We start from the raw sequence: 13,801 nt of genomic DNA, 5'->3' as shown, positions 1-13,801 counted from the left end.
CCGAAAGTGCATTATGGGATTTTTGTGCCTCATTGCTCAGTATTTAACCTGACAAATATATACCACTGCATACTACGCATGTTTTACAGGTTTTAGTGTATGTACATAAGCTTTTTGATAAGGAAAGCGACTTCCAACCCCACCTCTCTCTATTTATCCACACAAATGTTTTACAGAGAATTTTCTTACAAGGGCTTTAGTTTGCAAGTTAAGTTATGTTTACATAAGACATTATTTGCACTGTAACAGCTGCAAGGGTCTGAAAACATCCTGGTTCAATTGGTTAAAAAGTAATTTGAAGTCCAAAGTTGGATGAAATTTGATGCAAGCAAAGTGATTGTTTAACTAAATTATAGTAAAAAGCACACAACAGAAGATTACCAAAGAATGCTGTTTTAGAAATTTACTTATACAATATTATATACAAACTTCCATAGATGGTTATAGCTGGAATTAACAATTAAAAAAATAGTGCAATATAATACAACAAAACATTTCATATGAGCAATTAATATGAAAAAAAAACAAACAATACAAATGTAACATTGCAAGCCCAACCAAATTACTTAGACTTGTGTTCAGTAGCTAAACATAGGCTTAAAATCATGTGATGTGCTGTTCTATATCAAGCTGTTTAACAACGTACTTGTTCTGCTCCACAGTAAAAGTGAACCAATCACACTCTTGTGTTTATGTCTAATTATTTATGATAAATATCTAACATGTAATCACTTTTAAAACAGCTGATCATTGAACTCGCCCATCTAGTAAGTTTCCTGTTCCTGTAGACACAAACAATTTGAATGTTTTAGGAGTGACGACCAACCACAGACTGTTCAAGAACATCCTGCCATGGTGCTATGGCGCACTGCAAATGAAAAAACAGCCAAAAGACACAAGAAATTCAGATCTTCATAGTTTCGGTGAAGAAACCAGAAGAGATCGGGCTGTTAAAGAAGAGGTCCATTTGTAACTTGGCCAGAGAAGAAAGGTCTTGCTGACACTTGCGTTCCTCCCTCACTGTGGAATACCTGGAACCATATCCTTGATCGGACCCTCGTGATGGTCTCGTCTCAGAAGCACCCTCCATTTCACTTTCCTCCATCTCCACTGGCTGGGACATGTCCATCTCCTGATACAGATGGAAGCTGTCCTCCATTGATGGCGGAGGTGCTATCAAAAAGCACTTTCTGCTGTCTGTCGGACAATTATCTGACGGTTCCCCCATTGGAAATGCAAAAGGAAGATGCGTGGTTTCCACTGGTCCTGGTTCAGCGAGGAGACAAGGGTAAATTTGTGGGTCCATTGGTGTCCGAATACCAGTCAAGCTGGGCAATTCAAGATGAGGATCCATTGCTGGATAATAGGAAAGTACTTCGCTGTGCCCTGGCTGGACTCTTGGCTTAATAATCACCACGGACGACTCTTCAGGGTTCTCTTGAATTTGGGGAATTACAGCACAGACGCTCTGGTACTCTTGATTGATGTCTACCTCCTTCACAAGAATCGGGAGTCCGATGTTTAGCATGGGCGTTAATTCATATATCGGCTGCATGGGCATCTCAAGAAGTGGATCGGCTTCCCCTCTCACTTCCTCCTCGCTAGTCACGCACTCTTTCTCAAACCAGTCTGGATTCTTCATTTGGTGTGCTTGGAATGCTTCGATTGCGTTCCTCAAGGCTTCGCCCGAGGGGCAGTTGAAGTATTCGTCCTTTCCGATACCCTCGATACAGTGCTTCACTCCGTGTTTATACTTCTCCACATCGAGGATACGGAAATAGAGCTCCTCGAAATGCTTCATCAGCTTATATTTGACCGCAATGTCAAACATAGATGGCACATCGCCTTCTCTGCTTACGTCGTCAAAGTAAGCCACCAAATACTTCCCGTAGGAAGCCGGACGCTGCATATCAGGTGTAATCAGCTGAAGGGCGAGAGTCAGCATATCACCGACCGGAGAGCGCACGTCTTCCCGGAGGAGGACGCGAGGCTCTCCACACATCGCCCCCCACTTGGCTTGCACTCCTCGGGAACAAAGGACCAAGATCTTGTTTGAGGACTGCTCAATTTGTCGCTTTTTTTCCTCAAGCCACTGTAGCCGGCCAATGGTGCCGAGCCATGTCGTGTCAAGAAGGTCTAGCACAACCTCAATGCCGCATTTGGCCCGCAGGAAGGCGCAAAGCTTCAGGACTATGTCTGTGTAAAGGGGATGATCTCTGGAATAGATGATTAATACAGATCGAGGACCGGATGAAGCTGGCATTTCTGGAGGTGGCTCTGGCTTTGGCTTTGGATCAACTGAAATAAAATAATAAAAAAATTAGAAGCAGGGATTTTCCTTGAAAATAATTCTTTGCTGCATATTAGATGTATTGTTTCAGTCCTAGCACTGTCTAGGTGGCTAACCACAGGAAGTTACTCTTGAAAGACATCACTGCTACTGTTGCGTAACGAGATTAAAATCAGTCTTTGAAGATACAAATACCTATCTTAAATGTCACTGCTTACCGTTCCTACAGCGCAAATGAATAGCACAAATACCAACAGCACAAATTAAGAGACATAATCCAACACAAATGATCCAGAGTGCTGAGTTGTTCTCAGGAGGGCTTGTTGGCACTGTGGAACATATATATATATATAAAATGAGTAAAGTTGTATTATGCTTTTTACATTTATTTTCTCGCTAATTCAAAAGGTGAAGCTGTTTCCATACACACCAGGACCACATATGTTAAAATTGTGTTTCTTTCGACGACAATCGTTGCCACACTTCCAGAAAAATGGCTGGATCTAAACAGGAAAAAAAAGCACTATTAAATCAACACACTTGTTTATAAGAATTGTCTTATCTATAATATTATTTTATGGTGTCATATGTTTCTTTAGGCCTACACACCTGAACATCAAAATTGCAGCATGTACGTGGCCAGTTCTCCAGGTCATATGTCACATTTAGTAACGGCTTGCTCTCCTAAACACACCAAAAAACACCCTTTAAAAAGTCAAGTTGAGCTTTATGTTTATGAAAACAGTTCTGCACAGTTTTATGTGCAAAATCATATTATCCTTATTCATTTAGATATATTTAAATAGACAAACAGATAATATGTCTTACATTATAAAGAGTCTTCATTTGGGTGTCCCTGTTGCACATCAGAAAAACATTGTATTTTTCTACGTTCTCTCCAGGATTAAATGTAACATACAGAAAATCCTTGTCATTCACACCTGCAGTCCTTCCTACAGTAATATTGGGTCGCCATGTATCCCCTTAAGAGAAAAATCAAACCAAATGAATCTCATAGTATTAGAAGTGCATGCATACTTTAATATTTAACTTAAGCGCTCAGGGTTTCTAGGTATATATGTATCTGACTAAGGTAAACCAGTTGTAAATAAGCTCTTCTCTCACCTCTTTCAAAACAGACTTTGGTCGTTCGCATTAAAGGATCGTCACAACCTGTGGTTACAGATCGAAACTGAGGCATCATTCTGAATATAAATTGTCGTGTGGAAATATCTAAACAAAGAATTTTGTTTAATTTGTCACTTACCTGGAACATAAACCTTTCCGGAGATATTGTAACTGGTGTGTTGTAAATTCGGCTTGGGAAGGTTGGAGACGGTCACTACATATGTGCTGTCTGGATCTACCACAACTTTATCCAAAGAAAAAGACCACTAGAATAAAACAGATCATACATTAGTATTAGTGAAAATAAAAATAATAAAAATGCAAACAACAAATAAACAAATCAGTCTTGCCTTTTCGCCAGCACTATTTCTCATGGACTTAAAAACTTTGAGGAACTTGTAATGAACACACAGATGTTCATTGGTGGATGACTTCATCACACCAAGCTCTGTTCCTTTCAAATGAATTATGCTTCCTGCAAAAACCAAACCAAAACAAAAAGGAGATTATTTATCTTTGATGACTACAATCTGGTCCTAACTGGGAGATAATGCTTATTGAAATACAAAATTAAAAGAGTCCTTTTATCCCCTTTTGAAACCGTTAAATATGGCACTGTTTTAGTATTGGTGCACACATTTCGTAATGTAATTTCTTCATCATGAATTCCATCATAATTTTTTAATAAAGCAGAATATAGGTATAAATGTATACATTAAAAGTGAATTTTCCCAGAAATTGTCCAAGTAAATGTACTTTCACATAATGTAACATATCGGGCTAATATGAAAATGCTCAAGTAACCCACCATCGTCCTTTGCTTTCCATTCTGCCACAATCACTGGTTCCAAATCATCTTTCATATTCCTTCTTACATCAATATACACTGTTAATTCATCTGGTCCACTAGGAGTGAAATCTGAAGGAATGAGCCATTCTTTATACATGCAATTATCTGTGAGGAAACAATCAAACCTCAGTCAAAATATAACCCACAATAATACTAATAATAAAAGAATACTGAAGAAAAAAAGAAAGCAGGACTTACTGAACTCAGCGGTGCACTGTACTTCCTGGAGAGAAAGAAAGAAAGAAAGAAAGAAAGAAAGAAAGAAAGAAAGAAAGAAAGAAAGAAAGAAAGAAAGAAACAACAACAGATCAGACGAAATATAACCCTCATTCAAAACTTAAAACCCCCAAAGGACCCACATATCAGTGTCTAAATAAACACATTTAACATATATAAATAAATATCTAACACTTTTTTTGGTATCTAATGGTCTTTACCTCTTGTGTACAGTTAAGAGAGCGCCCATCATCCATAAGTGTGAGATTTAGCACTACAGGTATGAAGATGAAAAACAAAACACCTCTCAGGTACAAGAACTTCATGATTCGCCTTTTAACCTACATAAACCTCACTAAAGCTGAATGAATACTCGTTTTAAAACAAGTTTTTAATAGACGACTAAGATCGACAGCGACAAAAAGTACGGAAAACGATGTGGCGTAGGTGCAGGAAACAGCCGACCTAAAAAAACTTCCTGGAATTACTGTAATATGCAAAGCAGTGACTCAAACCTTGTGTAGCCTACTTTGGAAACGCTGTCTGGTTATGTCGCGTCGCGTCGCGTCGCCTCATCGCTGAAGATGCGTACTGGAGGTTACTGTTCGCGTTTTGTGCGTCATAGCAAGACGCGAAAAGCTGATAGTTTGTATTAATATTATTGATTAATATGATTGCATTCAATACAATTCACAAACAAAAAACAGAGATTATGCAACGCCAAGAGAACAAGCATTATATGGCAGATGATCAGTGCCAACATGACTTCATACTAGAAAAAGAAAGGATAAATAGGTAAAAGAATGAATGAATGCATGAATGAATGTTAAAACCCTTTATGTTGTATATATTTATTTTGTTTGCATATTTTAAACGTTGCATTTCCAAACTTTCTCTTTCCACATGAGGGCGCTACATCACCATTGTATGTTGGCCTGTTTATCAGTCTGTTAAAAATAGATTGTCTAGTTTTCGTATGTAAATATAAGCAAATAAAAATATAGATATTACCCTATGTAGATATCAGTCCCGATAAATGTGGTAATACAATGTAGTAATTTCTTCCAGGAAAAAATATTTACTTGTATGAAAATATACATAGAACTCAACTCAACTCTATTATGCCAAAATCCTGAAATGAAAATATTACAATCTTTTTTTTTCACATAATAACACGTCTGTGCAACACGGAGGCAGCATTTTCTTTATAAACATATGTATATATATATATATATATATATATATATATATATATATAGTCGTGGTCAGAATTATTGGCACCCTTGGTAAATGATCAAATAAGGCTGTGAAAATTAATCTGCATTGTTAAACCTTTTGATCTTTTATTTTTTTTAAATGTACAAAAATCTAACCTTTCATTGGATAATAACCATTTAAATGGGGGGGGGGGGGGGGTATCATTATGAAATAAATGTTTTTCTTTAATACACAATCAACGGCACCCTTTTATTCAATACTTTTTGAAACCTCCATTTGCCAGCTTAACAGCTCTAAATCTTCTCCTATAATGCCTGATGAGGTTAGAGAACACCTGACTAGAGATCAGAGACCATTCCTTCATCCAGAATCACTCCAGACTCTTTAGATTCCCAGCTCCATGACGGTGCTTCTTCTCTTCAGTTCACCTCACTCATTTTCTACAGGGTTCAGGTCAGAGGACTGAAATTTCCATAGCAGAAGCTTGGTTTTGTGTTCAGGGATCCATTTTTGTGTTGTTTTTGAGGTTTGTGTTTGGATTATTGTACGTTTGGAAGATCCAAACATGGCCCCTTATAAGATTTCTAACAGAGTCAGTCACTTATTGATTTTTTATCTGTTGTTTAATCAGATAAATTTGATAGAATCCATGATGTCATGTGTCTAAACAATATTTCCAGGACCTCCAGCAGAAATATAGGCCCACAACATCAAAAATACAGCAGTATATTTCATTGTATACATGGGGTACTTTTTATCCCTGTGTTCACCAAACCCATCTTGAGTGTTTGCTGCCAAAAAGCTAATTTTTTAGTTTCATCTGACCATAGAAGCCAGTCTCATTTGAAGTTCCAGTCGTGTCTGATAACTGAATATGCTGGAGTTTGTTTTTGGATGAGCTAGGAGAATTTTTCTTGAAACCCTCCCAAACAACATGTGGTGATGTAGGTGCTGTTTAACGATTTTTTTGAAATACTTTGTCAGTGGCAATGGTACTTATGAATGGAAAATCGCTGAACGGTGTATGATACGGATTCATAATGTTCCTTAATGTAATAATAGGCTACTTTAAGCATAGTATCTATGAGGATAACTGTAATCCATCTTTAATGACCAAACTCCATTGCTGGTCCCAAGTCCCCGAGACTCAACTATTTTCTGCAATTCTCCAGCTGTGGTCCTTGGAAAGTCTTAAGCCACTCAAACTCTCCTCCTCACCGTGCATTAGGACGATATAGACACAAGTCCTCTTCCAGGCAGTTTAGTAACATTTTCTGTTGTTTGGAAATTCTTAATTATTGCCCCGATGGTGGAAATGGGGATTTTCACTGCTCTTTTCTTAAAGCCACTTCACTAATTTGTGAAGCTCAATTATCTTTTACTGAAATATATGCTTTGGTTTTTCTCATTGTGGTGGATGATTAAGGGAATTTGGGCTTTGTTTTCCCTCCTATTTATATTTCTGTGAAACAGGAAGCCATGGCTTGATAATTTAATGTTCATAATCCCCCTGGAGTGCTCAAAATTGTGAATATGAATGGAAATATACTTCAGAGATATTTTACTCATAAGAATTTCTAGGGGTGCCAATAATTGTGTCCAACGTGTATTTGAGAAAAACATTTATTTCATAATGAGATTTCCCCCCATTTTAAATTAAATCAAATTAAATTTAAACTAGTAATTAATTAGTTTTTTACAGTAACCCAACACTACATATATGTATGTGTATATATATATATATATATATATATATATATATATAGTGTTGGGTAAGTTACTGTAAAAAACTAATTAATTACTAGTTACTAATCTTCAACAGTGTAATTAGATTACTGTACAAATTACTCTCTCCAAAAGTTATTTAATTACTTATTACTTTTTCTAAATCCTATATCAACCTCGACAAGTTAATGATACAAGGATCCACATGAAACAGTTCTTTTAATTCATTCAAGTAACTACATAAATTATTCTGGTCACTTTAGATTAGGGTCCAATTCTCACTATTAACTAACTATTAACTATGACTTTTGCCTCAAAATACTCCTAATTACTGCTTATAAATACTTAGTAAAATAGTTGTTAAGTTTAAGAATTGGGTAGGATTAAGGATTTAGAATAAGGTCTTGCAGAATAAGACATTAATATGTGCTTTTTAAGTAATATTACTTAAAAATTAATATCTCTCCGCTTACTAGCTTGTACTTATTTGAACAATGACTGAGACTTGGTGTTACGAGCAGTTCCTCTGTCTGATTGCCTCTTCAAGATTAATCCAATTATCTGCCAAATGACTAAATGTAAATGTAAATGTAATAATAAACATCCAATATCCCAGTAATATCCATGCTAAAAACCAACTAGTTAATGGTGAGAATTGGACACTAAAGTGTTACCAATATTCTTATTAACTGACCAAGTAACTGTAATTAAATTACAGAAAAAACAAGAGCAATCCCTTACTTTACTTTTTCAACTTTACATTTTACTTAGTAATTATATATATATGTGTGTGTGTGTGTGTGTGTGTGTGTATATGTATATACATATGGCCTCCCTTTTGAAATGAGTGTTCAAAAAGACACAATCTGAAAAAGTAACACACTGTTATCTCACTAAAAAGGCATTTTAATGGGATTCCAAAAGCCACATATTACTAAAAGGATGCACAGCGATATTATGCAAGCACAGTTAACATTCACTCACATGCTTTTTGTAAATCTATACGTTTCATTCAAACACATTTTAACGTATTATTCCCAAAACTCAAATATTTTACACTAAACCAGAATTATTCTCATTTTTAGACCTCAAACCTACTGTGCTGAAGAGAAATGAAACAGAGCAGATGAAGATAGAGTGTCTGCTCAAGTGATCCGCAACAGTCACAGTGTCTCTGTACTGCATACTACATTAATGAACCAGACCCACAGTACAGATTAGCCAGTCTATATGAGGGTCAGACAACACAATGTCCCAGTCTCAAAATCCTCAGATTAACAGTGGCATCACAGAATGAGGGCTACCCACACCTAGCCCAGGTGCGCACACTCCTGTTTTCAAGTACTGGCCGGAGATTAGAGAAATCTAGTGCGCTAACATGTTGCTTCTTGGGATTTGAAGGGAATTGTTTGGATACTTCCATGCAGGTTGGACAAAGACGTTGACTTTTATAAAAAAAATACTGTCTTTCATCTCATCCATCATTCTGCACCTTAGAAGTTACAATCAAACATTTGCAATATTATTAAAAAAGTCTAGAAGCATATTTAATCTTAACTTTGACTGAACTTGTGTAACAAATGTATACAGTATGTAGGTGAAAGTATAACTTTTCAGAATGCCAACAAGTAATCTGAGACTTTCTCAGTGTTTAACAGTCATTTAATAGTTTGACGGCAAGGGATGCATTGTCAGAAATTACACCTTTAAAAACAATCATGTCACATTCATCGCTTCTCTATGATGAGATCACCTGTTATAGTAAATATATGGAAAGAATGGTGAACTGTGGCCGAATATTAAAGTAAACAATAAAACGCCTGATTAGGGCTGACAACTCTGTGCTTTAACTGAATGAGATATATAAACAACAGCATGGCGTATATGCCAAGTTGGTCTGAAAATGGAGCAAAGAAATGTCACACACTGGCCAAATGCTTTCATTCTTATGAGTTTGAAACAAGATTTTTTTGTTGATTGTAGTCGGGGTCAAAGACAATTTGGAAAATTAGACCACCAGAAAATTGAATCCGACCAATGACTCACTTTTTTCCAGCGGTATGTGTCAAAAAGGTCTTAACCGTAACCACTAGAGTAGTGCTTTGGTCCTCTGACACACTTATCCACAATTAAACCAGGACAGCTGAGAACACTTGTCAATGCTAAAATGTAAACCACAAAAACTAAACTGAAATCCAAGAAAACTCCACAGTAATGACAAATATATTAATAGCTCAGGCTGTTATCTTAAAAATAAAGGTTCCAATAGGGATGCCACTGAAGAACTATTTTAGGTTCTCAAAAGACCCTTTCAGTGAATAGTTCTGTAAAGAACCTTTTTTTCTTCTTAGTCTAAAGAACATTTTATTAATCAAAAGAACCCTTTTCCACTATGGAGAACATTTCATCAGTACAATGGAGGTTCCATGTTAAAAGTTCTTCATTCAAACCATCAATGCCAGTGAAGAAACTTTATTTTCAAGATAATACTGAACTAATACATTGCACAAATATAGATGTTAACATAGACAAGAATAAGCCCAGGAACAACCTTAAAGTAGGCAAATACTGTAGATATTACCATCTCCTTTTGACAATATAATTTTCTTCCTTCTATCAGATGTGTCAGCCACTGATTTCTAGACTTATGTTTCACTTAAATGTTTTGCAGACAATGAAACGAGGAAGGTGTCTGAATCTGAGAAGCTGTGATTGTTCAGTATTGCCAGAAGTGCACTTAGGATGTCACTGGCAATCAGACAAAATGGAAATTGGCCATACGTGTTCTTCCTTAAGTGCCCTTAAGTGATCGAAACACTGCCAACAGTGATTTTACCTCTCAGAAGTGTAGATGAAGTATGAAAAATGCCGCTATGATCACTTTTAAATGAACATGCCATGATTTCATTTATCAAAGATAAGGCTTATCATGTGTGATAGATATGATCAATTCTAGGAAGAGCTTATTAATAACATAACCTAAACCAGTAGTTTATCTGTGTCTGTATGATAGTAGGCTACAGTACATAAAACAGAGAGTGAACAGTAATTGACCTACAGTTACACGTACTGTATAGTAGGTCCAAAACATAGATGAACACTTTTTAAGCCTCACTTAAAATGAATGTCATAGGTACTAGGCAACAAAATATTAAATTATTAAAGCTTTTCTTTTACCACAATCAACCCTTTCATTTCTAAAGCAATGATATTCAAACATTTGAAGTGTCTTATTTTTAAGGTATTTAATAATAACCATCATGCAACGTTCTGGGAACGTTATTTTATGGTTACAAAAAAATATAGTATTTGGTTCCCAAAAAAATAACCTAATGGGAACCAACGTTAGGGGAACGTTCTGTGTTTGCTGGGTTAATACTTTTTATGGCAATTGTATTAACTTGTAGTCACATAATATACACTGCAATGTTCATAAAAGAAATGTAAAATACTTAACGATCAAATGACTTAAAGCAGGACATCACAGTCCACATTTTACATCAGATCGCTTATCCGTGTTACTAAAACTAGTACTACTTTCATGTCTCTCGTATCCCTCCGCGATTGTTTCACACAAATGCAACAGGCACTATTTTGCGTTTCAGTTATCAGTTACTGTAAGTAGCCTACTTCAATACTATTTTTTCTTAGTGGAATCTTTAGGATGATATACAGGTAAAATTATAAAATTGCTTCATCTTTTAATTAACAAAATTTAATTTCTATGTTTTTATTTATTTGGTGATTAGCTGTCATAAATGTAGCCTGCATTATTACACAATAATGTTTATCTTTAGCGTAAAAGGAGATGGAATGAGGACGATTATGTAAATGATTTGTTCTCTTGTGCGTTTACAAGGAAGGATGAAAATGAGGGACTTTTCAGGAACAAACTAAGGCTTTGAGGGCCTACATTCTATTATGCAACCAGGCATATTTCACATATTTGTTTAATCCAAACAAATGAAGAATATTTATCAAATTATCTGATTCAAATTCTTCAATAAAACTCAAAACATAAAACAGTAGTTATGTTTTTTACATAAATGTGAAATAATGCATGCCAAAATAACACTTTCAATGAAACGCTCAGGTTCGCTATTATCTCATCCATTTGTTTGCTTGCTCATTTTAGCCTGGAATGGAACAGAATATTATCTTGATGGGTGCGAGTGGGTTGCTATAATCTCTGTACTGTTGCCTCCCCCCGCTGTGCTCTGCTCAGGGCCCAGAGAAGAATGGAGTCCCACACGGTCTCCTGAAAGTAAACTTTGTGTCCTGAAGGAGACTTGGCAGGGGTGGCAGAATTGGATAGGACAGCTCACACTTTAGCTCCAATAACTCTTTGGCCCCTTCAACACACATACTTACATAACCAGCTTACATGATTGGTTTACCTAAATGAAGTTATTTAGAAATCAAAATGCACCCCGACCTCAACAAAGACCTAGTTTCTCCACCAATGACTTTCAATGAAGTCTCAGCTCAAATCTACAGGCTTCCTCTTTTTATGCTGGTATACTCCGTTACATTCCCAGCATACCGGAGCTGGGTTAAACCCACCATAGCAGCCGGGCGAGAGCCATTGCTCCTTATCTCAGCACACATACCTGCAGTACACTCCAGTTGCAGCTGGGTCTGAATGGCTGTGGGTCTATCTGTGCCATCTCTGCACTGGCTTCCCGTCAGTGTAGTTTGAAACGCAGCTGATGAAGATACATTGTAGAACTATGTAGCATTTAAAAGAATAATTAGAAACAATTCAGGCCATTCAGCTGGGTCAATACTCACTTTTAACTGCTAGTGGGTCATGAAAAATAGGTCATAGATTTAGATTTTGTCTGTGCATGAGCAACAGGGGGAAAAACAAATAAAAAATGTATTTTAAAAATAATTTTTATGTTTTAATTTTATGTATAAAATACATTAATCATGTATTTATATGAATTAAACTAATATTTTATACACCACACACACACACATATATATATATAATATAAATTATATGAATATAAATACATGTAAATATTTTCAAAATATATACTGTATGTGTGTGTCTTTATATATATTTAATAATTATACACAGTACAGTACACACATACTCTGGGCACAAAACCAAGCTTCTCTATGGCCATTCCAGTCCTCTGACCTGAACCCTGTAGAAAATGAGTGAGGTGAACTGAAGAGAAGAAGCACCAACATGGAGCTGTGAATCTAAAGGGTCTGGAGTGATTCTGGATGAAGGAATGGTCTCTGATCTCTTGTCAGGTGTTCTCTAACCTCATCAGGCTTTATAGGAGGACATTTAGAGCTGTTAAACTGGCAAATGGAGGTATTGAATAAATGGGGTGCCGTTAATTGTGGCCAATGTGTACTAGAGAAAAACATTTATTTCATAATGATATTTCCCCCCGTTTTAAATTCTTATTATCCAATGAAAGGTTAGATTTATGTGAATTTTTTAAATAAAAGATCAAAAGGATTAACAATGCAGATTATTTTTCACAGTCTTCTTTGATCATATTTACTAAGGGTGCCAATAATTCTGACCACGACTGTATATACATACACACACACACACACACATATATATATACACAGTGTGTGTGTATATATATACACACACACACACACACACACACACACACACACACACACAAAAGGGGTATAGCAATATGTAAAAGGGAAGAGGAATCTTTTTTGTTGTTATTGTTGATATGAGTTTATTTAATCACATTCTATGATATTGTGTCACAAATATCCTCCACTGTGAAGTCACACACACACACACACACACACACACACACACACACACTGAAAGACAGACCATAATTTAATGTTTTTAAGAGCTTTCCAAAAATAGGCACTGATAAAACAATCTATTCTACTGTAATGTAATTGCTTGAAAGAATGAGTTAATAATAATGAATAAATCAATGAAAATGACATCACTGCTAATATTAGTTGGCTCTGCCAACAAGCCAGACCTTGACCTTGACCTCTCGTGTCTGACAAGGTCTCATCTGCTTTTAGGTATAGTTTAGTAGATAAACAACCACTTAAATCAGTTTGAAACTGCTACTAATCCTAAATAACCAGTTTTATCTAGCTTCCATGTGAACTTTGAAGCATGTTAGCGTTATTACGCTATAAATTCAACAGCAATATACAGTAAAAGAATCTGTAATCTCGCCGTGTATTCCCCACCACACGCTCCATCTTCTTATTGTCATGCGAGCACGCAGAAAGTGCGTATTCTTGTCTCCACTTTGCGTTCCATACATGTGCGCTAATGTGATAATATGTCTTTAACAAATCACTTTCCCACTGAACTTAACATATACTGTATCAGCTTCTCACGCCAGTGCAACATA

The 13,801-nt window shown here is 36.1% G+C and overlaps 1 protein-coding gene across 1 annotated transcript; it reads right to left on the bottom strand.

Moving 5' to 3' along the window:
- Positions 1 to 379: 379 nt before the first annotated feature.
- LOC306858376 (interleukin-17 receptor A-like) lies at positions 380 to 5,006 on the bottom strand. Its single transcript, XM_079398888.1, has 11 exons — positions 4,706 to 5,006; positions 4,467 to 4,491; positions 4,227 to 4,373; positions 3,769 to 3,893; positions 3,558 to 3,684; positions 3,416 to 3,463; positions 3,119 to 3,273; positions 2,900 to 2,974; positions 2,721 to 2,793; positions 2,509 to 2,619; positions 380 to 2,298 (listed from the first exon to the last, which is right to left on the bottom strand). The coding sequence occupies exons 1-11, from the start codon at positions 4,808 to 4,810 to the stop codon at positions 905 to 907; spliced, it is 2,385 nt and encodes a 794-aa protein (XP_079255014.1). The 5' UTR covers positions 4,811 to 5,006; the 3' UTR covers positions 380 to 904.
- Positions 5,007 to 13,801: the final 8,795 nt, after the last annotated feature.

The sequence above is a fragment of the Barbus barbus genome, assembly GCF_936440315.1.
Source record: "Barbus barbus genome assembly, chromosome: 39".
NCBI lineage: Eukaryota > Metazoa > Chordata > Actinopteri > Cypriniformes > Cyprinidae > Barbus > Barbus barbus.
The sequence above is the reverse complement of the archived record's forward strand: the minus strand, read 5'-3'. Positions and strand labels throughout refer to the sequence as shown.

Coding starts and splice junctions, on each gene's coding strand:
- LOC306858376 (XM_079398888.1), bottom strand. CDS start 4,810: ATGAAGTTCTTGTACCTGAGAGGTGTTTTGTTTTTCATCTTCATACCT. Junction 4,374..4,466: donor ACAGTGCACCGCTGAGTTCA/GTAAGTCCTGCT, acceptor GTTTCCTCACAG/ATAATTGCATGTATAAAGAA. Junction 2,620..2,720: donor TTTTAACATATGTGGTCCTG/GTGTGTATGGAA, acceptor TATGTTCCACAG/TGCCAACAAGCCCTCCTGAG.